A 27,624-nucleotide genomic window follows, 5' to 3' on the forward strand; every position below is an offset into this window, starting at 1 on the left:
TCCACTGACATGAAGAGGACATGGTTAATGACCTGTACCGCTGCCAGCCACTAGGGGGTGATTGTAACACTCTAGTTAAACATTGAGGAGGATTATCCTTATGGAGACTATAGGTTGATCTCAACACGTCAGATTTTTAACATCATGTTTGCACTATGTCCAATGTCTTTATCTCCTCTGAAGTCCACTGTCTGTCATCTGACAAGCACCTGATAGTCTCTGCTGCTTCGATTATTATTATTAATATAAATCATATTGTTATGAAAAATATATTCTTCTTCTCCAGCATTATCTCTATATCGCTACATCCATATAATATATAAAAAAGTCAGCAACAGAAGCTGTGAGATAGGAGCTCACAAAGAACTCACCTTTACCTTCAATACCAGCACCTCTTTGTTTTCATTTTTAGTGCTGACTTGGTTCTGCTCATTAATGTCCACTGGTTGAGGATGTTGAACTGTGTATGTTCAGCTACAGATGCATATTGTTGAGTGAAAATGAAACATTGAAATTTTAACATTATTTTAAAACTACATTTTAGTTCCACAAATACATTACAGCAAAGTGGGGTTTTTCATGTCTTTCATGTGTTTCACAAAGTCTTGTTTACAGCATTTTTGATTAATCTAAAGATATGTTTTAATACTCTATTAATATAATAATGAATTTATCAACAAAATAATATGACAAAAAACCAAGTATGCATTGCAAGTCATTATTACACAACAAAAAATAGCCCAGTCTGAACTGCTAATCTGCCTTTTACAGTACCATACAAAATCTCTCCAAAATAAAATTTGTGCAAGAGCTTCTTCCATTCAAATAAAAGGAATATATCAATCTACATTAAGCTACAACAAAATACATAAACTAAAAGAAATTTCAAGTATCTTTCTGGCAGAATATCAAAACACTGTGTAAATAAAAGTTTAGCAGTCTATCAAAAACACTGAGTAACACTGAAACTTTGAACTGAAGTTACACTGAACTTTTTTAACAGGAATAATTAATCTCTCAGTAAAACACACACCCAAGCACCCCCCGCCCCCCAACTTTTAGCTCCTCTCCCTTTCTCCTTCTCTCCTCCTCTCTCTCCCTCCCTCAACTTGGCTGTGCATAGCGGTTGTGCTGCTGTGTGAAGACATTTCTGATTTGCAGAGCTTACAGAGCACCATGTTGATCGGTCTCTGACTAAAAACTCCCACACTTTAGATCAGAGGTAGTCAGAGAGAGAATTTCCTCAAGCAAAGTCCTGAGACATCATAAAGTCTACCATGCGTTATGATTCAGTGCCATATATTTTGAAGTAGCCTAGTAGTATAAATGTCTGTATGAAGTCAAAAACAGACTGTAAAATAAAATAAAGAAAGTACAATTCAATAGTATTGTAGTATAATTTTCACATTGAACTGGAGGGTACTCTAATAATAAAAAGATAATATAAGAAATATTCTTTTCTCGTTTCAAGTAAAATAAAGTTTGCATTTAAAAACTAAATAAAGAGCGTATGAAAAAGGCATCTGAAAATAAAGTGCTCAATTTTCGAAAACTACAATGTAGTTTGAGTTTCCCCTTTTTTTCTTTTTTCTTAATATATAACTTCATTTCACATATAAACAATCTCAACAAATATTAACAACTATAGAGCTTTAACACTTCTTTTCTCTTTGTTCCCCACTTTCTCTTGATCAGTGAGAGAAGTAAACTCGACCTTGTACTGTCAGGATTTACTACCGTAAGGACCAAAAGCGGCGCAGGTTAATATTTGACCACCGTAAATGCAAGAAAAGTTAAAATAGAAACGCTCCTTCAAAATCTAATAATAAGCCTGGGTACGTATAGAACGGCGTGTCCGGTCCAGACCGCGGTCCACCTATTGGGGACCTATGCTTTGGATGATCATGGGCGATTTCTTTGGCTTCAGCTCGCTCTTCAGGTGAATCTATTCTTTGACTGTGCGCAGCCACTGTCCTGACGACGCGTCGGACACACGTTGAGCAAATCGACGTATTTTACGTAATCTATGACGTCAATTACCTCGCGTCGTCCCAGCCCTCTTGTGCATTTAGATTATTTTGTATTTGCGTATTTGTTGTTATGCGCATAGTTATAAACGTTTGTTTGATCAAAACATCTCGTTTTAATCTCTGCAATGACCAATTTTAATGAATATTTAAATTGTAAAAAGTCGACGAACTAACGATGCTCCCATGATGCACCTGGTCCACCTGCTGAACTGCCATGTGTGGCACGCGCACGCAGAGGTAGCAGTTAGCAGTTAGCAGGTAGCAGGTAGCAGAGGCTGCAGGAGGCTCCGCTCTTCGCTCCTTCAGGTGTTTGCTCCTGTCGGCCTCACGCTGCTTCACCTCCGGAGCCTCTCAGGTCAGTTCTCCGTCCCTTCACTCCACCACTGTTTGGAAATGTTTGTTGGGTCCGGGGCCTGTGACTTCACAGTTTGTTTGCGGTGGGAAAATAAATTGTTTCGATGCGCGCTTTGTGTTTTTCAAAGTGAATATCTCGCAAATTACGTCTTTAATTTGCCTCGTGAATTAAGCCTTTGCTGACTATTTAATTGAGTGTGTCGGTTATTAACAACCCGACATATCTTTATTTTGTTTATATTGTGTGGTAGGTGGTGTTTGCTCTAATTTAATGATGCTACGAGGTGAATACAACTCGAAACACGCACTTACTTGTTCTTCTCGAACCGTCCTGAGGCTGCAGTCACGTGGTCCAGCGTTTGTGAAAACCTGTGGTCTGACGGAACAGCTGCTTGCGGTTGAAACAAATATTCTCTCAAAAAATCCTAATGAGGTAACCAATAAATTTAAGCTCTGTCTTATTCATGGTGACCCCACGGTCAGTATGTGGAGTTTCAGAAGATTCTACTGTAGAAATTATTAGAAAGTTACAGGGAAAGTTTGCTACTTTTTCATTATATCACTCATAACTTTCTCATATTGGATTTTTTTTTTTTTTAACCCTTATGAGGTGACAAAAAATTCTCACCTCACAATTGTTCAGGATGAAGGGGCGGAGTGAAGGGGCGGAGTTAATTATCAGCTTGAACTCCACAATTCAACCCGATTTGACGAGTTTTGCAAGTCGCCAACAAAAGCTCCCGATTCGGACTTGATCAACAGGCGCCAATCGCTATGTGTAAACTCTTCAAAAACGCAATTTCAGAGGCTCGCTGCCACATCGTAGACTCTGAGCAGGATGACACAGAGGAGCAGCAGGATCACTGGATTCACCTTGTCTCTTCTCTCGTGTTTATGTGATTACAAATAGTTTGAGGCCCAGTCGGGAGTTTCCTGATGAAAGATCGCATATTGTAAGTGACCCTCCCTTAGTTACAATTACAAAACTTCAGATCACAAGACAGCAAGTCTTATTGTGTGAAATGCAAAGTGATACAACAAGTCTTTTGGCTTAACAGCTGTAATCAGAGCCAGCAAGTTCAAAACAAATGAGGTCTATATAAGTTAAAGACTTTGTTATAAAAAAATATTTTTCTTCAAGCTTAAGGACTTTTGAAAATATTGACAATCCTAAACAGAGTTTGTTATGGAACTTCCAGATGAAGCACTTGACTTTCCCCTCCTATCTTGTAGTACAAAGCTGCAACCAGAGCTCTTCTCTTTGGTTGTGAACCTTGTTGAGAGAATTTCTATCAGTCGCCTGTGGACATGTTGCTCTGGCACATTCCTGGAAGAAGGGAGGCCGAGAGGCGAGAGAACCAGTCTGTTCAGGTCTCAGGCTTGTCTGTGACATCACAAAGGCATGTACATGATGGCACATATTGTTCCAGACAGTACTTCTCTTTAATAACAAATCCTTGATACAGTGTTTGTGCATCTGACATTCAGTTACCATAGCTACCATTGTGGTTTTCATACCCAAACCATTTAAATGGGACAGAAGTATCCCTGTTTTAGATATGAGCTCCTTGTTTTGTCTTGGCCGGTCTGAGAGACAGAAATGAGGTGACCTGTCAAAGTGTTAAGTCAGAAAACATTACTATTTATGGTAACTTCTGAAGCACATACTACGAATATATGGACATTAGGGAGGTCGGGATTAACGGATTTTTAAGATAGCTGCATCTTCATAACGTCACGGTTTCATAACCGTAAGAATTGTAAAAACTAAGATATGTAACTATGGTGTCCTGCCTCTCGCGAGTCATGTTTTGTGTGCGTGCGCTTGTTTGTGTGAGCCCCTTTACTGAAACGTTAGTTGACAAGAGGGAACTGAAGTAACAGCCTCATCTCCACCAACGCTGGAGTTGCTGACCTGCTCGGAAGGAGCAGCTGACATGCTGAGACACACACGCACACACCCCTCTCTCTCCCTTCTCTCAACCATTATAAATGTTGCCGGAGTGTAATTCACCTATACTGAGAGGTAATGGTAAAATAAGGACACGAAGAATGTGAGCTTGAACCAGGACAGTATGACTGTTTACACAACTAGTTAACACCTTGTTCCCGAAACAGAACAACTTCCATTGGTGACCCTTCACAACAAAGGTCCCATACAGATACACTGCTTATGATGAGAGGAAACACAAATTCACTGACCAGCCTTCCACAATAAGGCAACTAAATAATATAGCTTGCATAAATGGTTTTTAAATAGCCAAACGTTGCACTATAAAAACTAAATTGATATAGTCGATGATAATAAATGTTTTAGTTCATTAGCTATATTATTAGCTATATATTGCTTGTCGTGTACTTTTCCTTCTAGAGTATTGATAATCGTGAAACCGTGATAATTCCTCTGACAATAATCGTGGCACCAAAATTTCATATCGTGACATCCCAAGTGGACAACCATAATATTAACCAGATTAAGACAAATATGTATAAGACACTGCCATATAAACAGCATTTTCTGATTACCTTAACCCAGAAAGGTCAATAATCAAATTAAGATGTGGAGTTTTCTGTCCTTAGTGGCATTATGTACCCATGTATACGTCTTAATCACAGTATAACATCCTCTAGGAGTATTCACAGCATTTTGCGATATTGACATACGGCAGTTACCTACTGCGCATGCCCTGGGTGTAAACAAGGACAATATGGTGAATACCCCTTGAACGTTTAAAGGTCTTCTGCACAAATTGAGTTACAGACTGTATTTGAAATATATTTATCCAGGAAGAAAAAAATGTATTCATGATGAGAAATATTGTGATACTTCAGTATCCAAAGAACCAATGATACCTGTTAAACAGTCAAACTTAACAATTCAGTACCACATAGTTCCGATTCTTTTCCCATGTTTTCAATATTCACTTACTGACATGTAGGGGTGTAACAGTACATGTATCCCAACCGAATATTTGGGGTACAGGCCTTTCGGTTCGGAATGCACATGTACCAAACGAATGCAGCGAGTACGCATGTTGAACTTATTTGTGTGCTTAAGGGTCTCAAATTACAAATGCGTGTCATAAACTCTAGAGCGAATCAAACAAACCCAAAGTAAACTTCATTACAGTTCAGGTCCTAATAACTTCTCATTAGTAATGGTGTTTACTGTTAACGTGTGAAGTGAGCGCAGGCAAGCAGGGGGAGCGAGCAGTGAGGACATGCGGCAGGGTAATTTAATATGGTACAAGGGACCCAGGCCGCCGCTGTAAAATATACGTAGAAGAAACCTGACAGTTCGTGAATGCACGCATTGGGGAAAGTATTAGCCTACATGAGCAAGATTAAGTCTGTTAGAGGTTATATTTGGTATCGATACATTTTTGGTTTATTGCCCAGCCACTGTGTTGCAATCCAATTGATTTTGAAAAGCAAGGTTGTTACATATGACAGTGCATTTAAACCAACAGTGAGCAACGCGATGCCTCGATGACTTCATACAATTCTTGACTGAACTGTCACCAGACCTTATGTAATGTTAAGGTTGTGTTAATGACTGTCAGGGATGAATCTCACCCATGCTTATTATCTGGTTCTCTGGTGAAACCACATAACTCATGTTCTCTGTCATACCTGGGTTACAACAACGGTTGTAAGGTATTTTTAACCAAATTATTTAATTAGTGGGCAATGTTTATTAGTTACAGCTTAAGGGGATCTGGGATCGCTGAGAGGTGATTTCTGAAATACCTGCCAAATAGCATAAGATGATCACTTGTGAGATTTGAGTTGTAGATAGCAGCCTTGTAGTTGTCTTCAATATACTGTAGGTGTATCACAATAAATTCCCACAGTCTCCCCCTGCAATTGAAATTCCTTAAAGTGGTGCATCATGTTTATGCTTTAGCATCGTAGACTCCTGAGTTCCACAGTGCATTCAGTAAGTATTCTGACCCTTCACGTCACAAAACAGCGCCTTGGGACACACCATTGTGGTGATACGTCAACTAGCCTAGCCACTTCCAGTGCACTTTAAGGCTTAAAACGCAGTGTAAATAACGTGTTTCTAGTCGAATATGAATGTCGCGGCTTGCGGACACTTAAGTGACACCCCAGGGGCAGTATGGAGGGATGTTATTCTGTTTACTTACATTTTACTGGATTTGGCTTCCATGCTGTTTACCTCTGAGACTCAGTGTGTTTTCTGGACTCAAACACTTCACCTCCCCCTCCATCTGCATAGTAAACAACATGCTTTCATATCATGTTTTCTGGACATCCATATCATGTTTCTCATGGGGTTATGCATCACACTGCCCTAAAGGTAATTTTTCAGTACTTATCATTCCATGTTTCGAAAGTTTCACATTGTCTCTGTAACGAAGGAATGTAAAAATCCGATAATGGTGTCTAGTGCATAGTATGCAGGGAATGTTGTTGCCTTCAGCTCACAGCATCCCTCGGCTGTCATAATGCACAATAATACTGATGGAATGTCAATTTTGGGACATTCTATACACAGTTGGTCTTGTCAATCAATTCAATATTAAAGCAAACAGGATGCTCCTTAGCATAACAAAGGATGTGACGATAGTTATAGGTAGATATAAAAATATCATCAATAGAGCCACTGTAGATTAAGATGTTTTACTTTTTCTGAATGCTTTGTATTTTGAAATGAAGCCCACGAGGCAGCTTGTAAACCTTATTTTCCCCTCCACCTGCAGCATTACAATACCTGAATACATGGCGTTATTGGGAATTTACATTTTTACTTTTTAAAAACCCCACGCAGAACCATAAACTAAGTGCACTTAAAAGGATGAGTCCTTTTATTCTCCAATTTCTCATTGTCATTAGCTTACTTGGGTTCCTACTGAGGAGAGACATTTCTTTTTTTAAATGCCTCAAAAAGTAACGTTCATTTGCAAACTGTAGTATTGAACAAACTTTGCTGTATTAAGAGGTAATAGTGCAACTTTTTTGAACTGTTTTTTAAGTGGTGGATTAATCCACAATTTGTGCAATTGTGCTTATTTCTGGCAGTTGAGTGAAAATTTCTTTTCTTTTTTTCTTGTTTTTTTTAAAGTGAACGCAGCAATATGCAAGTAGTATTAATAATGAAATACAAATTTAAGCTAAAGTTTCGAATGTGCATCCAATGGGACAACAGATCTGCTGTACACCTCGTGATGACAGAGCCGGCCGGCCTGTCTGGTTAGGTAGAGTGTTGCTCTACTTTCAGCCCCGCCCAGATACCTGCAGGTTCTGAAATGCACTTATCTGACGAGCATGTCCTCAGTCAGGTGTGGCATTGCTCTGTCTAACACGGAGAAGAGCGGAGCGGAGTTTGACAAAGGACACTAAGATACTGAAGGAGACGTAAAAGGAAAAAAAACAATCTGAGGAGTATTTTCTCTTACGAGGAACTTTGAGAGGAATTCTACAGCTTTACAATTCTTGAGCAAAAGCTGAAGTGATCTCATGTGAACCATTGGGGAAGTGGCGTGTTGAGACATCAGGCCATCAGAGGTGTGTTTCTTTTGTTACTGTGCTACGAAGACTTAACTGATTTCAACTGCTGATGCCTTTTATTGCTTGGATTCATGTGCTAGTGGTGTACATACTGTCTTCATTATTACTACTTGCTCTTGTGCACTTTTTCATTCATACTCAGAGTAAGGGTTGGTTATATGGCACATGATAAATGAAATGTTAAAACGTCAGTACATTTTTTTTAAGTTTTAACGTAGGTTGACCAGAATGACATTTACTTTGACACTAAATTATTTATGCTATAGTAAAATCTCTGAAGGTGGACAAATGTATGCAATTGTATTTGTATATATTTGTAATGTACACATTTGTTCAATTGTAGCTCAGGGCTGCAGTTCAGTTTCTGCACTCTGGAAGACATTTGATAATGCAGTGATAAGTTAACCAATTATCATCAAGTAGGAAATGAAGAACCCAGTTGATGTTTGGTTCAGGAGTAGCAGCTAAACGGAAGTGGAGCATCGCAGTTTTCTGTGAACACAACCTGTGATTGTGTGATAACTGCCTCCTGCCATCAACATCAAACCGCTTCCACAATCTGGTCAGGCTGCTCAAAACTTTGCACTGGATTGTCAACTGCAAACTCTTCCTCTTACAGGCCATTGTCACCTGCTGAATGAGACACGTGAATAACAGCAGTTGGGGGGGGGTGGCGTGTTGCTTATTTATTTTTCCAGTGGAGCAGGAAGAGCCACTAGATTTGCAATGAGCAATGCTTCTCCTATTGGTTCATTATTTTGCATGTAATTGTGTCGTTTGTTTGGTGACTTCCTACATCACCACGAAGATTTTAGGTAGTTGTTTACTTTACTTTTAGAAATGTGTCTTTTACATTTGAAGTTACAAGCCTCATCTTGTATACTCAATTATCCTTTCAGTTTAACGGACTTTGTTTCAATCATAAAACCCAATACAAGCTGAATAAGGTTTACAAGTGAAAGGGTCTCAGTTGTCTGACAAATGGAATGGTTTAATACCTTCACATTTGCATCGATTGAAATATATATTTTTATTTAACAGCGTTAAGCTGGGTAGGACAAGATGCAAAAGAACAATTTGATTAAAACAGATGAAGGGAATATAATAAAGGTGACATTTATGGCAGAGTGCAAGATGTACAGAGAAATGACAGTCAAAATATTTTTAGAATGATTTTCTTGTTACTGTATCTCCCAGCACTCATTGCATTCACGTGTAGTACACTGTGTACTCATCAGCACACTGCCTGAATTCCAATGGGGTAGTGCTGTTCAAAAACTGGTGAGCACTCAACGGAAATGACTTTCGCAACATGTGGCTGCCAAAATATCTGCCGGCTGCTTGGCTCACTTGGCCCTGAAATTTCAAGACCTATAAATTGACGTTTTACTTTCACGTGTGCGCCCTCTATGCCATGCAACATAGAAATTATGACATATTTTTCGTTCTCTCTCACCATTTTCACAGATTTGAAAGTGTTTGAACGTCCCATGCTGCTGCATAGCTATGATGTCGATTGTTAAGACTCAAGTGCACCATCGAGGTGCTCTTAGTCCCACGTGTTGCCATATCTGTCACGGTGAAGGCCCTCATGCACTGAAAATGGCCTGTGAAAATTGAAGTACAAAAAAAACACGTGACTGTACCAACAAAGTGGAGCACACCAAAAAGTATTCACAAGATTACGCTTTTTTTTAAATTTATTTTTTTGTTTACAGTGAATTGTCCTAAATAGTGCTGCACCTATTGATTATTTTTTTTATCTATTACTCTAACGATACATTTTTTCGATTAATCACATTTTTTTACTCTATAAATATAATTTATATTTATCTAAAATAAAAAAACTTGTCATTTATATTTATTGAATCATCTCTTAAATACAAACAAATATGACAAAACAAAGTATGAATTGCAAGTCATTATTCCACAACAAATACTAGTCCAGTCTGAACTGCTAATCTGCCTTTTACAGTCCCTTACAAAATCTCTCCAAAATAAAATTGGTGCAAGAGCTTGTTCCATTCAAGTAAAAGGAAAATATCAATCTACATTAAGCTACAACAAAATAAATGAAAACAAAAAAATGTCAAGTATCTTTCTGGCAGAATATCAAAACGCTGTAAATAAAAGTTTAGCAGTCTATCAAAAAATAATCCTCGGGTAAAATTTGAGTAACACTGAAACTTTGAACTGAAGTCACACTGAACTTTTTTTAACAGGAAAACTTCATCCATCTAATAATAAAATAATTGTTCTTTTCTATTTAAGTAAAATAAGGTTTGGCTTTAAAAACTAAGTACAGAGCTCTTAAAATAACGTGCTTAATTTTAGAAGGAAAACAAAGATGTAGTTTGAGTTTCCCCTTTTTTCTTAATATATAACTACATTGCACATATGAACAATCTCAACAAATATTAACTATACAGCTTTAACGATCTTTCTCTCGGTTCCCCACTTTCTCTTGTTCAGTGAGAGAAGTAAACTCTAGCGTGTGCTGCCAGTCTTTACTACGGTAAAGACAAAAGAAGTGCAGGTTAAAATAAGACTACCGTAAATGCTTGAAAAGTTGCGCAGGTTCATTTTATAATATTTCTGGGTCCGTATAGAATGGCGTCTAGGTAAGGTCCGCCTATTGGTGACCTATGCTTTAAATCAGGGGTATTCAACTAAAATTTAAAGAGGTCCAGTTAGAGAAAATTTCTTGAAGCAAAGGTCCGGAAGATCATAATGTCTAGCTATTTAGTGTGAGATATATATATATATATATATATATATATATATATATATATATATATATATATATATATATATATATATTGAAGTAGCCTAGTAGTTGTATCAACATCTGCATGTACTAAATACCTGACTGTCAAATCAAATTAATTCAGTACGATTCAAAAACTTTTTGACAATATTTATTGTCACGTAACAAAGAACTGAACATATATGTATGATTGCAGATATGTATAATGTTCTCTCATTAACTAAATAAAAGTAAGGCTGCATTTCAAAATAAGAGAAAATAAATAAAATGTGAATTGTGCATGTTCAAATAAAGGGCTTAACTTCAGTAAAATAAAGGGAGCAAAAGCTTGAATTTTTCTGTTTCACATCTTGACTCAAAAGTCTCAACCAATTTTACAGATACTAAATCTCAACACATCTTAACAATTGAACAGTTTTAGAATCACTTTCTTCCCCTCTTATATCCCACTCCCCCACTTTGTTCGTCTGTTTCTCTCCCTTTCTCAGTCTCACTCCTGTTTCTCTCCCTTTCTCCGTCTCACTCCTGTTTCTCTCCCTTTCTCCGTCTCACTCCTCTGTATCTCTCCCTTTGTTTTCTCTACCTGTATCGCTATCTTTCTTTTTCTTTCTACCGTCTTTTCATGTGTAACTTGCCTCTAACTCACATCTGTCTGCACTGTAGAGTTGCAATGTTTACCGCCTGGAATGCACAGACTTGATTGGCTGAGTAGTATCACGTGGGATGGCTTAACTCGCATGCAATTGGTCTGTGCGTTTCCTCATCCGCTAAACCACTACCGTAAAGACTACAAAAGCTGCGCCCGTTACAAATAGAAGCGCCCCGTCAGGTTTTAATTCATAACCTTCTGTTTTGGCTGTGGGTCCGTACGGGACGGCTTCTGGGTCCGGACCGCAGTCCGCCTGTTAGTGACCCCTGCTTTAAATGATCGTGGCCGATTTTATATTTTTATTTAATACATTTTTTCCATTCAGCTTGCTACTAAGGATGAGGTTATGAATGAGATGAATTACGAGGAAAAAAATATTAGAAAAGTGAAAAAAGCCGAAGGTAAGAAAACTGAAAAGTTATTAAACTACCTATCATTAACCATTGCCAACCCACAAGATGGCCCTCAGTAACACTACTCTCCAGTATACGACTTGTTGTGATTTTCACCCCTTTGGACTCGCCATCGTCTCTAAAAACTGTAGCAGGGTTGTTCTTTGGTAAACATTATGTAACGCTGATGATCCAGTCTTAGCCCGACATTGGGCTTGTGGGTAGTGTAGTTGTTCTCTTTGACGAATACAACACGTTTTTGTTAGAACACAGTTGATATCGTACGACTTGTGGCTTCTATATAAAATTGTAACTTCTGGAACCGTTGAGCTCAGTCGTATCTTAATTTATTTATATTTAACTCTGTATATGTACTGTTTAAACAAGATGGCTAATAACATTATCAGCATAGTCTCATAGTAGTTAAAGATCATTGTGGGATTGTTTTACTGTACATTTGTTTTATTGTCTTTGCCTTCATGAGTGATTCATCACTGTACTGTTCTTGTTGTTCTGTGCAGACCCATGTACTTTGCCATGAGACGCGTCCTGCCCTGAAGATCCTTCGATTCAATGCAACGACTTCCTTATCACGTTACAGCAATGGACCCTCAGGTGTGCCCCCTCCGTATGGACAGTAGCCAGTCTGTGATCAGCCTCGACAAGTCCCCCGCCAGCACTTTTAAACCTGGCCACTCACGGAGCAGCAGCACTGGCTCCTCCAAACATTCAAAGCAGGTAACCAGTCTAAAGAAGGAAAAGAAACATTTTAGTAGAACTTTCTAAAGCCTATATTTACCTGTCTATTGTATTTTGCACTCTTTTGGCTACTTACACATTCATTGTTTCCTGTATTTGAGTTGTCTTTTGTTCTTAAAATGTAAAAGATTATAATAGACTGGCTCACATCTAATATTACCTCAATATTGTTTACCCATCGATAGGGCTGCACCTATCGATTCATCTTATTAATTCTTCGATTTTTTTAACACTCATTATAATAATGAATTTATCAAAATAAATTAAAAAAAACTAACTGACACAGAACTTTTTTCACAGGAATACTTCATCTCACTAATGTTTTCTCTTTTCAAGTCAAATAAGTTTTCCATTTAAAAATAAATAAAGAGCTTTTGAAAAAGGCATCTTAAAATAAAGTGCTTAATTTAAGAAAAACTAAATATGTAGTTTGAGTTCCCCCTTTTCTTTTTCTTAATATGTAACTACATTACACAAATAAACAATCAACAAATATTAATTAAACAGCTTTAACACTTTTCTCTTTGTTCCCCACCTGCTCTTATTTAGTGAGAGAAGTAAACTGTACACTGTGCTGCCAGGATTTACTACCGTAAAGACGAAAAAGCTGCGCCGGTTAAAAAACTGCCGTAAATGCAAGAAAAGTTCACGGGTTACAATAGAAACGCTCCGTCAACATTTTATAACAGGTCTGGGTCCATATAGAAAGGCGTCTGGGTCCGGACCGCGGTCTGCCTATTGGCGCCCTTTGCTATAGATGATCGTGGGCGATATTTTTCGCTTCAGCTTGCTCTTCAGGTGAATCCATGCTTTAAATGTGCAAAACCACCTTCCTTACGACGCGTCGACACACGTTGTGATAATTGACGTATTGTTATTGATGACGTCGATGTGTCATCCCAGCCCTACCTGTAGATTTTTCCAGGCATTGGATGAAATTGAAAATAGTGAAAACTGTGGCTATGAAAATTCTGATGGTGTTAGAGTTTTAGTGACAGAGTTTTTTGTCTTTACAATATTACTTTGCTTGGCATTAATGTTCGTCCATACAGGTTGTCCGTCAGCCTGGCTCTGATTAGTTAAATATGATTCATCAAATTCCTTTGTCTCAGAATACGTTCACACACTAAGTGTCAAAAAAATTAAATACTAAATTCTTTTGTATTTCCTAAACGTGGTTTATTTTGTGATTTCTGTCTGTTAGGCTCGTAACTGGGAGGTGCTGGAAGATATGCAGCAACTGGATCTGGGTCTAGTTTCCAGCTCCTCTCTGGACCTTGCTATCCCTGGGATCTGTGAGGGCTACTTGATGAAGAGGAGGAAGTACCCGCTCAAAGGCTGGCACAAGGTTAGCATAGCATGTGCATGTTTCTGTTCTGTTAAGTCAATATTGCACTGAATCATGCCTGCTCTTTTATTTTCTAACATCTCACTGTGATTGCCCTTTTCAGAGATACTTCCTTTTAGAGAAAGGAATTCTCAAGTACTCAAAAACACAGCAAGATGTAAGTAAACAGAGCTGCACCTTCCTGGCCCACAAACTTGAGCTCTTGTGTTAATAAATTGATTCCAGTGTGGCCTCAGATTAATGTAAATTAGTTTGATAGATAAAAAGGGAATGTATAAAAAAAGCATTGTTGTGTTTTAGATTCAAAGAGGGAAGCTCCATGGCTCCCTTGACGTCAGTCTGGCTGTTATGTCCATTAACAAGAAGTCCAAACGCATAGACCTGGATGCTGGAGACAACCTTTACCATGTCAAGGTAACCTACACACTGCAGACATGGTTACACTATGTTTAGGGACACAAAGCAGTTTAATGCAATTTCCAAAACATTGTTTGAAGATCACATGAGCCTCATAAGTTAAACAATTAAGACCTAAGCCGCCAAATATAAACGCACTCTTTTACCTAAGCAAGAATATGACCACCTTGAAGAGCGGACAGAATTGCCAAGTTAAAATATATTTTATTTCTTATCCTCTGAGGCAATCATGAAGAAAATAACATTTGATAGCTTAAACATTTAGTTTTCATTGTAAATCCTTGCCTTTGCCCCAAACTTCATGAAAGCCGGCAAGCTCAGAGTACATATAGTTAACCTAACCCTCTTAAGCTTGGCTTACACTGTACAATTTAGTCCAGTTTTTGCCCCAATCTCTGAGAGCAGTCATATGATTTTCAGCTTCGTTGTGCATCTTTTACTGTGCAGTGTACAAGGTGGAGCGGGCAGCGGTTACTTCATCCTCTCGCACAGTTGAAGCAGAAACGCGAGTCAATTCCTCAAACTGCATTTTCATTTTCTGACTGCGCCTCTGCAAAATAGCAAACCCAGTGAAAGCAAACTGAACTGAAGAAGCCTGAAGTATTAAACAATGTGTAGTTATCACAATGCTAAAACACCATGCACATCTTGTCACTTCAGTGTCATCTGAAACCTACTTCAAAAACTTTTTGGGAGGCTGCACTTAAAAAACAAACCATATATCGCCGTTCCAGCAAATATTTCAGCGAATGACAATTTCTTTGTCTAATCTAGCTCTAAAGGGAAAAGCATGCAAATTTTGCAGCTGGTCTTGATGGTATATATACGCATATGTTGTATTAAAAGATCCAAATGAAGAAATTATATGTTCAGTACCTTTTTTCTTCTGATGTAAACATAAGTGTATTACTTTCTGCTTGTTCCTGTCTTTTTTAGTTCATGTATAACCTCCTTTATTCTCTCTTCCTCCTTTCTGTTAGGCAAAGACCCACGATATCTTCTATATCTGGTTGACCAAGCTGTGTGCCCATCGTGTATTTAGGAAAAACGAGGCGATGAGTGTCCATCATGGCGTTCTTCATGCTCTCTCCATGGGCCAGAGTACCCTCCCAGCCATGGCCACCTTTGCCCAGAAAAGCAGAGCAACAGTAAGTAGAGATTCCTGCTGCAGTTCATGCAAAATTTAACAAAACACATTCCTCATGATTATTCCTCTTATGGTAAGATTTTAGATGTGTAAGTTTAGGTCTAGGATTTTCATATGAAATGTCTTTTTCTAACTTACGAGAAAACGTGCACAGAGTACATCCTAAATGTTTACAACTCAGGGCAAGGATGTTACCTCCGCTAAGGCCCAACAGTCCCCATAAATTTTATCAAGCTGCAACAACTTTCACACACTCCGATATTATTTCCCTAAAAGTGCCTTAAGATAAAAAAAATCATATCTCACAATGTTAAAGACAGTTAAAAAAAATTCTCGATCTGATCCGGATCAAGCCCAAAGCTCTTCCCTGACCCACACCACGTCCTTCCAAGTTTTGTGATGATCCATCAAGTAGTTTTTGCCTAATCCTGCTAACAAACAAATCAATCAACAAAGAAACAAACAGGCGAAAACATTAGTGCTTCCACTGCCTTTGACGTTTCACTCTGTTTTCGTAGTCTCTTAACATGTGGATACTAGGGGTGTAACGGTACATGTAACCGGCCTTTATGTTCAGCACGCACGTTTACCGAACGAATGCAGCGAGTCCACGTGCAGAACTTATATTTGTGCACCTGGGTCTCAAATTGAGGGACAACGTTAGCGAAGGACTGGATGTGCTGCAGGCTCGTGGTTAAGCGACAACAGACAAACAGGAGTGTGAAGACCCTCCCTCATCATTTAAGTCCGCTGTGTGGGAACACTTCAGTTTCTCAGTCACTATTATGACGATGGAAAAACACAAGTGGATCGTGTTTGTCATCCCACCCCCTCCCATCGGCCCCTTCGTCAAAGTTACTCCCCCAAAACAAATGAACATGTTCTGTCTGACAACAGCTAGAGGCCGACTTTTCTGTGACTCAATCACTAGCTTCTGGCTATCATCTCTGCTTCATTGGTGTATGTGTCTCTGGCTTGTGAAGACCTGTGTGAGGTGAAAACACAAACGGGGTGCAGGTCAGTTAGTGACAGATGGGTACACTAACCAATCATTTCATTTGGACTGAATGTTTATTACAGTTCTGTGAGGGCTGAAGATACTCTGTTTTCAGATGACTATTTATTGATGGCTATCAGGACGTGAAGAGGATTTCAACTACAGTATTTCAGAAACAACATACAACTTAACAACCCTACTTTTAAGGGACTGTATTTCAATGTTCAAAGTTTATCTCCCTTATTTCAATTCAAAACGCAATCATCAATCATAAGATGTTACCAATTTTATTATACCTTGTACACACGTGCCAGTGTCGCAGTTCATTAGGTAAAGAGATTTGCGTTCTTAATACACAAAGTAACTCATTCATCACACATTTAAGAATCTAGACAGCAGTCATTGGTTTTTATTGTAGCTGAAATTGTGATGGGTTTAATTTTCCAGCCTCCTCACTATGCCAGCTCAGCCTCAGTGTACCAAACAGAGATGGGAAGCCCCGCACCTGCTATCGCCTCCCACCCCGCAGTGACCAACAAGGTGTCGGCATGGCTGGAGCAGACCCACAACATTGATTCAACCACTAACGGTGAGAGCCACCAGAAATCCTGATCCTCAGATGGAAGCTTTTCTTAGTGACGGATGAACGTAACAGAAGCAAATCTTTGTATGCGCTTTCGCTTGATCTCTAATCTTTGACATTCTGACCTTCTCTCGGTTAGACCTGGCTCGCTGTCAGACAGAGCTGACAGAACTGGCTCAGCTAATCCAGCGACTCCATTGGCTGGAAGGAGGCCTGCCAATCACTAACTCAGACCTGGAGATGCGAATCAGCATGCAGGTGAGTGTTGTGGTTCCTCCGACTACTTCACAGGAAAAGTAACAGCGGGGTCAGATTATTTGATGCATGTCTCACCCAAGATGTTTATGAAACAGCTGACAATAATGCCCTGAATAAGATAATACATTACTGATCTTCAAGGGGGATATTAAGCTAAGTGAACCAACTGATTGCATTCAAGATACTGTAGATGATCTGTAATTCGTCAGACTACGAATACATATTCAGCAACAGAATAACTGGGGTTTATTTTATATTTTTTTAAAGAGGCTTTAACAGTCTTGGCCTCTCGTTTCAGAATATTTCCCTGGAAAAACCCAAGAAGAAGAGTGGGAAGGGGTTTGGTCACTCCAGGACTTTGTCCCGTGTTGAAGCCATGGGGGGAATGGTAAGACTGACTTCACTACTTTAACCTTATGTGCTCTTGTTATGATTGAGTCATGTCAATGTTTTTGTTAATACGTTGAGTCCACCTCTTCCCCGTCTTGTGCTCTCAGTTCACTTCCAGCCACCTGAGCACCAATCCCAGCTCTGGTTTGGGAGCATCTGTTCAGTCTATCCCGAACCACGTCTACTCTCAGCTGTCCAACCCTCAGGTCACTTCACCCGAGGCCAAGAAACTCCACCAGGACATCTGCACTGTCTCCCAGAGAGGTACAGACTTCTGACTTCTAACAACTCTATTTCTCTGAATAGGTTTGAGTTAGTGTTTGATGGTCAATGCATTTCCTACTTGATTGTTCTGAAATCCATAAAAAAAATTTGATTAAGAGAAACATCAGTCAACTTTAGACACTGATCAGGTACGGCTCTGTCAATACCTTATTGAATCTCATTATTAGTATTTGCAAGTAATTTAAGTTCCAATTAAATTTTTCGTCTAGATCTGTGATCACTTTCTGGCCAAGAAAGTAGAAATACTAGTTTTTAGTGGTAGCTATGAAATAAATACCCATGAACATTCAGTAAGTTAACTTAATTAATTTTCACAACCTGTAAATGACCAATGTTTCCCACCGATTTGCATTAAGTGGCTGACAAAATCTGTTATTGGGAAAGAATGAGCTTAATGGGCTCCACATTTCTATTTGATCTTCATAGTAATTGTTTTAAATCGTTTTAATGCACCACAATCTTTAGGGAAGAGTAAAATTACAATGTAAGAAAAAATCTGAGATTGACAATAAAGTTGTAATATTCTGCAGTTTTTTTCTAAAATGGTTTATCTTTGTTGCAGTTCATTCTTCTCTCAGGACCGTTCATGAGGTTTTATCCTTGGAAAGAGAGAGACTGAGGCAGGCTTGGAACAGCCCTGACCTGAGGCAGAACACCTCCCACCAGCTTGCTACACTGTGCAGCACACTGTCAGAGGTAACACTAACAAACACACAGGGACAAAACTGGGATACCTAGAAACAAAACTCAAACCATCCTCATTCATTTAAAATCGGATGACATGAATTAATTAGTGTTCATCCCTCTTTACTTCTGTTCACTTACCCTGCTGGAATCCCAGAGTGGAAACGCAGATTACCTGTGCAAAATATTAGTATCGGCTAAAAAATATTAGTATCGGCTAAAGACAGCGATGGCCAAGCCCTCGCTGTCTTTTGCCAAGCCCTCGCGGTGTGTAGGAGAGGTGCTGTGTGAAACTGTTTGTCAGGTTTGGGCTGTTTCTAGACAGGATAGGCACAAGTTGTCACAGGTGTGACCTGACAGAACACACCTCAAGTCTTTCTCTCCCTCTTTCCACACACAAAGACTCAAGTAGAAGAATCGTTTTCACATACTGAAACTGAGCAGTTGCATGAGTTGATGGGCGTGTTAATACCTGCTGTCAAACTGACGCTGCTCGGTAACCGTTGTAGTTTGCTGTTAAGTGAGGTTTCATCTCAACTGCCTGTCTCCTTTCTTACTGTGCTGCATAGCTCTGTATGTTTTAACTCTGAGTGTTGATGTGACTGAGCTTTGCTTCGTTGTTTGTTGCTTGGCAGCAGCCTGTCGACCTGCATTATCACTGTGAGCAACATTTAACAAGTCACTTAAATTCCTGTTCTCTTCTCTGCACTGAGCTTGTAATTAAAGATATTAGTGTTTATTAGATGGGGAGGATTACATGAAAAAATATAATAGAATTAGGTGTAGTTTCATCCTCTGGCCACATAGACATTTAGAATAGACATTTAGAATAGTGACACGTTGCTCTACACTACGTGATGTGGAGTCTGCATGTTTTTGACTTTCTGTGCTTCCTCTTGTGTCCTGCATGGCTTCTCTGTATGTGTGCATGTCCATGCTCGTCTGTAGCTTGACATACAGTCACGTCTGACCAAAGTCCACTCGCTTTCCCTGTCCTCTGACTCTACTGACGAATCCTTCTGCACAGTCCGTCCAGACCAGGTGTGTACTGCATTGTGCTTTTGTATGTGAAAGTCAGTTTGTCCCTTTGTGTATGGCAATTTCCTGACCTTGCTGTCGGCCATTTGCATTCATCCTTACCTTACATGTGTGACGTTTGTCTCAAAATTATGGGCAAAGTGTTGACATGATCCCAGTTGCTATCACAACAGAGCACAATCTGCTACAAGCCAATTCAAGTGAATGAGTGTTGTCATGTGGTTCGTATTATTAGGTTAGCAATTTACACACTTACACTAAAGTGTGTGGACGTTTGGTGGGTTGTACCGGTAAGAATTGAACCTCACATCTGATTGTGTGAGAGTTGATTGTGTCTGATGACGGGTCTCCTCACATGCCTGTTGGCTAGTGATCTGTCTCCTCTTTGTACTTTGCACACTGCAGAAAAATAAGTGTTGATCCTCTTCCCATCTTTGCTCTCCCCCCAACAGAGGACACCATCTATGGGTCGTCAAGTTCAACGTGCGCCCTCAGTGGCCGATTCTATGGCAGAGTATTTTGACGCCAGTGAAGTGATCGTGTGCGAGAGCTCATCAGAGGCTGAGGCTTCGGATGAGTCTGGCCTGAGTGACATCACCACCACCAGCAACTCTGAGCCAGAAGAGGGACACAGTGAGTGTTAAAGTGGAAATTAATCACTTAATGTATTTAGCATAATTTAAAAGAGGGATTCCTGCTTTAAAAATCCTTACAGATTTTGACAGTAAAGCTGAAGCGACAAGAATATCTGCATATTCTGTTAGCACTGGATGAGTACTTAAAGTACAGGAAATGTACTTATTTTACAGAAAAAAACCTTTCAGAATCATATATATTACAGGAATATAATTACTGATGCATTTTATGTTGCTGGATACAATATCAATTACTTTATGTACTACTGTGTAGCTTAACCTACAATATATCAATTTATTAAACATGTATTTTGATCATATGAATATAACATTTTAAAAGTTATTAATAGGGGCGGCTGAGGGATCGAGTGGTCGTCCTCCAGAAGGTTTGGTGGTTCAATCCTCAGTCTTCCCCATCTGCATGCCGAAGTGTCCTTGGGCAAGATACTGAACCCCTAAATGGCCCCTCATAGATGTTGAATGCACTAATTTTAAGTCATTTGGAAAAAAGTGTCTACCAAATGACACATAATATAATAATTACCCAATATTAAAAAATGTACTCCAGTTTAAGTATTACATAACCACAACTCTTAGTTTTTAAATTTGTATTCTTCCAAGCAGAAGTCTGAGCTTGGTAACATCAGGGCCTACTAGCATTAGCTTAACGTTAAACAAAGGGTACAATCACCTTAATCAGTGTCATTCTTAGTGATATAGCCTCCAAATCGGTGGTTTAAAGTAAATGTAAGAGTAGCATCACATTGAGAAATTTTGAAGGCATTACATGGTTGTATTAGCTCAGGTACATGACCCAACGGCCTTAGCTGCCTAATGTGACTCCTGCTAGCTAACGTTGGCGAACTGTCTGTCGCTAGCCTGCTAATTAATGAGTCTACTAATGTTAGCTTCCAAACTGAGACTGCAAATGCTGATTTTAAAGTTAATTTAAAATGGTGACTTGGAGAACTGCGTTGTTTCAACATTTCAAACAATATCTCTTCCGTTTTACATGCTAGCTAAGCTAGCAATGTTTTGAGCTAGTTAGATTACCTGCTGTTGATGGGCCGCTCCAGGGTCTCTGCACAGACTTTCACGTAGGGAGATCATAGACACCTCCAATACGTCCCTCTCACAACAGCATCAGGTGGTGCAAATCTGCCTTTTTGCAACAGATCGACTTGCTTGCGGTCTGCATTGCAGTGCAGTGACCACATGTGCTCCATGTTGTGTTGCCCACCCTCTAGGCTCCTGTGGACACTGATTGCTGCTCCAAGTAAAATGAGTTGGGCGTCTGCACTCTCTCCCTCCTCCTCACAGGCTGTAATGAATACTCCATCGGGTTTCTACTTATCTCCTCAAAATCCCTCTCGGTCTCGTCTTCTGCCATATTTTCCACTAATTACCGGTCGTAACACACCCTCTCTTCTGTTGACGTTATGCCTCCTCTCCAACCAACCAACCGTATGATGTGGCCAGTGACGTAATATCAATATGGCGCAGAGCCAACGCACATGCCAGTAACAGCAATACATGTTTTTTTATTTTTATAAATTACTACACACTTAAATCTGTATAGAACTTATCAAAAATAGACTGTTTCACGTTCTCTTTAACACAAGCAGCCTGTAACCAGGAGCAGTCAAATAATCCTGCACAACCACAACATTTTCTTACCAGCAAGACATAAGATGGACATTGAATGGAAAGAATGACTCTCCTCCTCTCCTTTTCCAGCCACTGCCACCCTCAACTACAGAGACAGTCTGAACAACGCTTCTAACGGACCAAGCCAAACGCGCACCGATACTGGTAAGGCCACCTCTATTGTTGACTCATTTAATTTGAGAGCAGTGATGTCTGGCTCTTCAGTACTCACACCATACTTGGACCATATCATTTACAGTTCAGATCTAGTCTCATGTCTTAGTTAATGTAATAAAAGACTACTTTTTTTTGGTGAAGTTTGCAGATTCAAGTTGAAAGCATTAATTGGAGGAAGACAAAATGCTATTACTTCCTTAATTTGCAAGCATGACTCACTTACTTTGACTGTTAGTCATGAGAGATGCTGCTTCCTGATGGAAACATTAAAGTAAACATCACACTTTTCCCTACCATTCACTCTACAAAATATCATGTTTAGACTTGTCTTTATTATTTCTATATGCTTATATCTATAAATGTAATGCCATGTTGTGGGTCTTTGCATTTTAAGATATTAAATTTCCTTGAATTGTACTGGTTTGTGTTATCCAGGTCGTCGCACCACCATCCCTGCCCCAGGAGCAGACAACAGCCAAATTGGAATCATGACCATCCTGTACAACAACATTGGCAAGGACCTGTCCAGAGTCTCCATGCCGGTCGCTCTAAATGAGCCACTGTCTCTGCTGCAGAGACTCAGTGAAGAGCTGGAGTACACAGAGCTGCTAGACATCGCCAACAGCATTGACGATCCTTATGAGCGAATGGTGAGTTTGGTTTGCTAAGATCACTAATCAGCTGGATCCGTGAAGGAGTTGAGCTCATTGCTAACTTTATTAATTGTTTTTTTAAATCTGTATGTTACCAGGTTTACGTGGCAACATTCTCCATCTCTGGCTACGCCTGGGCGTCCTGGAGGAATCATTACAAACCCTTCAATCCTGTTCTAGGAGAAACATATGAGAGTCACAGAGAAGAACGAGGCTTCCATTTCATCAGCGAGCAGGTAACCAGCATGAAGGGACGAACAGATATGTTGACAAAATCTCTACCATTTGGGATTGGAACAAGATGTATGTATGTGTGTTGTTTACAGGTCTCCCATCACCCACCCATCTCTGCCTGCCATGCTGAGTCAGAAAACTTCGCTTTCTGGCAAGGTATGAGCAGTGTGTGTGATTGTAAGTGCTTGATCCACCTGTTCTGTATGAGCACCGTTAAACCTAACACTGTTAGTTTCTGTTGGTCTGTCTGCTCTTAGATCAGAGATGGAAGAACAAGTTTTGGGGGAAATCAATGGAGGTCCTCTCTAGCGCACTGGTCAACGTTTCCCTGCCCAAGTGAGCCACTGCTTCCTTTAACAAAACCAGTCACACAATACAGTAGAGAAAGGAAAATAGACATTATTGATTGATTGACCTGTTTTGTGTGTGTGTGAAGGTATGGGGATCACTATGAATGGAACAAGGTAGTGACATGTATCCACAATGTGCTGAGTCAGCAGCGCTGGTTGGAACACTATGGTGAGGTGGTCATCAAAAACACAAAGAGCGACGTCTGCACCTGCAAGATCACCTTCGTCAAGGTCAGGCCACCCGCTGTCTCTTGCTGCTTAATCAGTGAAAAGTCAAAATCCTGCACATGGACTCTTCCTGTGCTTCTGTTTAACCACCCTGACCCTTTTTATATTCTAGTCTCGATACTGGAGCTCAGAAAACAGTAAGAACGAGGTGCAGGGTGTGGTTCTGGACCGGGCTGGAGAGGTGGTCCATCGCTTTGGAGGCCTCTGGCATGAAGGCATCTTCTGCGACACCCTTCCTACACCAAAGTGCATCTGGAAGCCCAGTGAGTAGAGTCCTGTTTGAACATGTAATTGTCCTGACAAATTCAGCTTTTGACTTCATCTACAGTGATGTATGTAAAGAGTCTTAGTAAGGTGTTGGGTAGGGTTGTCAGGATAACCGGTTTTACAGTGTTCAGGCACACACCGATTACCAAATTCGCCCACTGGCCACACCATCTACTTAATTTTCTTTGTAGGCATCAAACCATTTGATTTTCACGTGGTAACACCCACATTCATCAAAAAAGTTTAAAAAAATAACAAACGTAGTCACACGATGTGTCCAACCCATGCAGCACCATTCACATTGGTGCAGTGGAGTCTGATCATGTGTTGAGAGGAAGGTTGACTGACAATGAGCAGGATTTAGAGAAAAAAACAAAAACAAACTGGCATGTATTAAGCCTACTTCTGCCTGCTTGAAAAATACTTTTATAAGTGAGTGGACTTTCTGATTTCTCCTTGGTTGTCATGGGAAGTGTAAAAACTTATATTATGAAACTTGTCATGATAAATTAGACTATGGGTGCTATAGTCATGATATATAATTAAAGGACACCTTCAAGTGCAGAATCAATCTAGCCAAATCTAATGTCAAAGATCAAAATAAGAGCTCTACAGACACTGAGCTGACACATCCTTTCCTCCCTAAACCGTCTAATTTAATCGGTAACGCTGCTAAAACCATTCATTTTTAGAACATCTTGTCTTACAAAGATACAGAAATAATTTACCAATACTAGTTGAATTACAGTGACAAATACATAGTTTGCAAATTGGTGGGTTTTCTGCACATTGTCCAGCGGTTGAGTTCTTGATATTGACAAAGTTCTTTCCTGTTTAGACGTGCAGCCTGATGATCACGCCCAGTTTTATGGCTTCTCACATTATGCCAGAGAGCTAAACGAACTGACACCTGAGCTGAAGGCTGTTCTTCCACCCACTGACGCACGCTTCAGACCAGACCAGAGGTACAATAATTTGTATTTGTTTAAAAAGAGAAATGTCTTGCTGTCCTATCTTCCATGTTGCAGAGTTTAATTATGCGGAGGTCTTTGCTCCGGAGGTAGAGCGGGTATTACACTAAATTGGAAGCTCCTACAGTTTGCATGTAGAAGTATGCTTGGGCAAAGTACTGAACCCCAAATTGCCCGATTGCTGTACTATCTGTGTGCAAGTGTGTTAGTGAAGTGATGCATGAACATGTGTGTGACTGGATGTGTAACACTGAGTAAATGCTAAGAATATAAATGCAGTCGGTCCATTCACCATTTAACTCCTGTTTCTCTTCATCAGGCTTCTGGAGAATGGCGAAGTGGCAAAGGCAGATAAAAAGAAGGATGAGGTGGAGGAGAAGCAGCGGGAGAGGAGGAAGGAAATGGTCAAGATGGGGGAGGAGCACATCCCCAAGTTTTTCAGGTGAGCCGCTATGCTTTTGAACACTTTGGATGGAAAATTTCAAATGAGATGCGTAGACATTAGACACAACTAAAAGGTGCCTCATCAGCACTAATGTTAAGTCTGTTATCAGAAATGCTTGATTCCTACAGTGTCTTCATCTTCAGGTGTAACTGGTTTGTGATTTCAAACACTTCGCTTGTGTCAGTGAGCCTGTTTATAAAAGAATAATGAGCAACCACTTGATTTATTTGCTATTTTGCACAGATGAGATGTAATGGGGTAGTTTTTAAAGGTTTATTCAAAAGGGTTAGGCTAGATGTCTCCTCATTTTCAGTCTTAATTCTAAGCTACCTGGCAATAGCTTTCATACAGTGTTCTTTTCAGCCATCCTACCCAGCCTATAACCAATAAGTAATTGAGACATCAAGAGTCAGATTCTGGCAAAGCCTTTACATTTTGCCCTGCACAGCTTTTCTAGCCTCTATGGCACTGGTTTAGCTGCCCAGGAAACTCATAGAGCCATTGCATGTGTTTTTAAATCAACTCGTGTGATGTCACTAAGCCAATCTGTGAATTCTGATGAGCATTCCAGCCAGATGTGGTGAGAGGTGCACATTAGGAAGAAACAGGAGGAAGAATAGATGGTGAGAAACTGGTCAGAGAAATGTAAGAAAAGTGACTTCACATGACCTGCTTCTTAAAAAGAGAAAACTCAGATTTAAACCAAGACTAGACCGACTCTTATGTTCATTCTTCTGACAGGGAGTTCAAAACCTGTAAGTCTCATATCTTCAGTGACTGGCAATTGATTAAAGCAGCAATGTGATACAACACTACACCATTCCAAGTAAGATTTAAAATCCTGGACAAGAAAAGTGTGGGTTGGACATAAGAGGAAAAGATGAAAATGATTTTCATTTGTTAAGATGTGTTTAAATTGGTTGAGACTTTTAATTGAAAATTTGTTAACAAAATAAGAAAGGGAAACTTAAATTACACCTTTACTTATTCGTTTTATGCATTTATTTTTAACATGAGAAAAGTACTTTGTTATAACTCCAATTCAGTAAGAAATCTGACAATAAATAATGTCAAAATATGATTTCATTATATGTTCTAAGTTGTTGATGACACACAGAAGATGATACATCTAATATTTCAATATATATTGCATTGATTCATCACGCCAGTTGGACTTTATCATGTTCCCGACCTTACCTTCAGGGAAAGTTCTCTATCTGGACCTCTCTGGATTTAACTGAACCCCCCTGCTGTACAGATATGAATCAAACTACTCCTTTTGAAAGGTTTAACATTACATTTTTTTACCAGCTGAGTAACAAACAGTTGTGCTTTTCTTTTTTATGTTTTCAGGAAAACTCTCGATGAGGCCGGCAGAGAAGTGTGGCTGCACAACGATACATACTGGAAGCTCCGCAAAGACCCAGGTTTCTCCAACATGGAGAACCTGGACCTGTGGTAGGACACTGCACCTGGTGTTAAGTGAGACTCAGTCAAACCAGCCAGCCGCTAAAATGAGATGAGTATGTGAAGGCAGCCCTCTATTGGTAAAAACGACTATTTGTGTTCATGTTAGTGCCGTAATAAATGCCTGAATATACTGTAAAGTGAACGGTGTAGAGGAGAGGGATGTAAGAACGCATACGTCAACCTCTCATCGAGGTGAGGTGCCGCAGTTGAACAAATGAAGACTGATTCAGATTTTGCCGGATGTCTTTGCAGCCTTTCGCCTACCTCTAGCAATAACAGTAACTATGATCATTCACAATTCAAACACAAATCTTAACTTAAAATCCACTTTAAAATTGAATCACTGCCCTCCAGAAAAATGTTGTTAGAATTGTTGAGTTTCCCTGTCAGGACTGAGGCCTCATCATGTAAAGTTCTTGTATCATATTTGTGGGGGAAATGCCATAGTTTGTTACACCATTTTATTCGTTTTAACATTTCTATAAAAATAGTAGTCGGGCTCTTTTTGTATGACAGAGTTCAGAAATAAATTCAGATGCATATTTTCCTGCTGAGGACTCCAGAACAATTGGAGGACTAATCGGGTGCTTGTGGTGTATGTTATAGGTGAACTGGTGCTGTCCTGCTTCTTTTTTCAGTGAGTCTTAATGTGTAAACTCCTATTGATTTGTAAAAATGGTGCGTATTGTATTCTCTGATGTTTAGTTGTGGCACATCGGTTACATAAATTTGACAGCTAACTATTCTTAGTTGATGCAATGAAATATTTTTTTATTGATGTTTCAACAATGGATTTTAATAAGGAAAAGAGACTACTGTTTAATCAAATATTTTTTTCTTTGGTTTTGTTTCAAATAAAAAATTCCATAATCAACAGTTTCTTGTTCAAATAAGCTTCATCTTCTGTAAATAAC

The 27,624-nt window shown here is 39.5% G+C and overlaps 1 protein-coding gene across 4 annotated transcripts; it reads left to right on the forward strand.

Annotated features, from left to right (window-relative positions):
• Positions 1-1,995: 1,995 nt before the first annotated feature.
• Positions 1,996-27,584, forward strand: LOC117766870 (oxysterol-binding protein-related protein 7-like). Of its 4 annotated transcripts, none has more exons than XM_034594279.1 (23): positions 1,996-2,385; positions 12,249-12,465; positions 13,691-13,834; positions 13,938-13,991; positions 14,135-14,248; positions 15,232-15,399; positions 16,843-16,984; positions 17,118-17,236; positions 17,535-17,624; positions 17,734-17,890; positions 18,474-18,607; positions 19,544-19,636; positions 20,086-20,266; positions 22,006-22,080; positions 22,528-22,742; positions 22,844-22,981; positions 23,072-23,135; positions 23,237-23,315; positions 23,416-23,560; positions 23,670-23,820; positions 24,663-24,789; positions 25,115-25,237; positions 26,594-27,584. In XM_034594279.1, exons 2-23 carry the CDS (start codon positions 12,301-12,303, stop codon positions 26,700-26,702), a joined length of 2,787 nt encoding a protein of 928 aa, XP_034450170.1. In that variant the 5' UTR covers positions 1,996-2,385; positions 12,249-12,300; the 3' UTR covers positions 26,703-27,584. The 4 variants fall into 4 exon arrangements, with proteins under 4 accessions (XP_034450170.1, XP_034450172.1, XP_034450169.1 ...); XM_034594278.1 differs by lacking the exon at positions 1,996-2,385 and adding an exon at positions 7,666-7,916; XM_034594281.1 differs by lacking the exon at positions 19,544-19,636 and having other exon boundaries at positions 2,271-2,385; positions 26,594-27,572.
• Positions 27,585-27,624: the final 40 nt, after the last annotated feature.

This window comes from Hippoglossus hippoglossus, chromosome 8 (assembly GCF_009819705.1).
Source record: "Hippoglossus hippoglossus isolate fHipHip1 chromosome 8, fHipHip1.pri, whole genome shotgun sequence".
Classification (NCBI taxonomy): domain Eukaryota; kingdom Metazoa; phylum Chordata; class Actinopteri; order Pleuronectiformes; family Pleuronectidae; genus Hippoglossus; species Hippoglossus hippoglossus.

Bases quoted from the DNA above. Each gene is read 5' to 3' on its own strand.
- LOC117766870 (XM_034594279.1), top strand. From the start codon at position 12,301: ATGCAACGACTTCCTTATCACGTTACAGCAATGGACCCTCAGGTGTGC. The intron at 22,743-22,843 runs GTGAGTTTGGTT...GTATGTTACCAG, and splicing joins ACGATCCTTATGAGCGAATG to GTTTACGTGGCAACATTCTC. The intron at 23,136-23,236 runs GTATGAGCAGTG...GTCTGCTCTTAG, and splicing joins AAACTTCGCTTTCTGGCAAG to ATCAGAGATGGAAGAACAAG.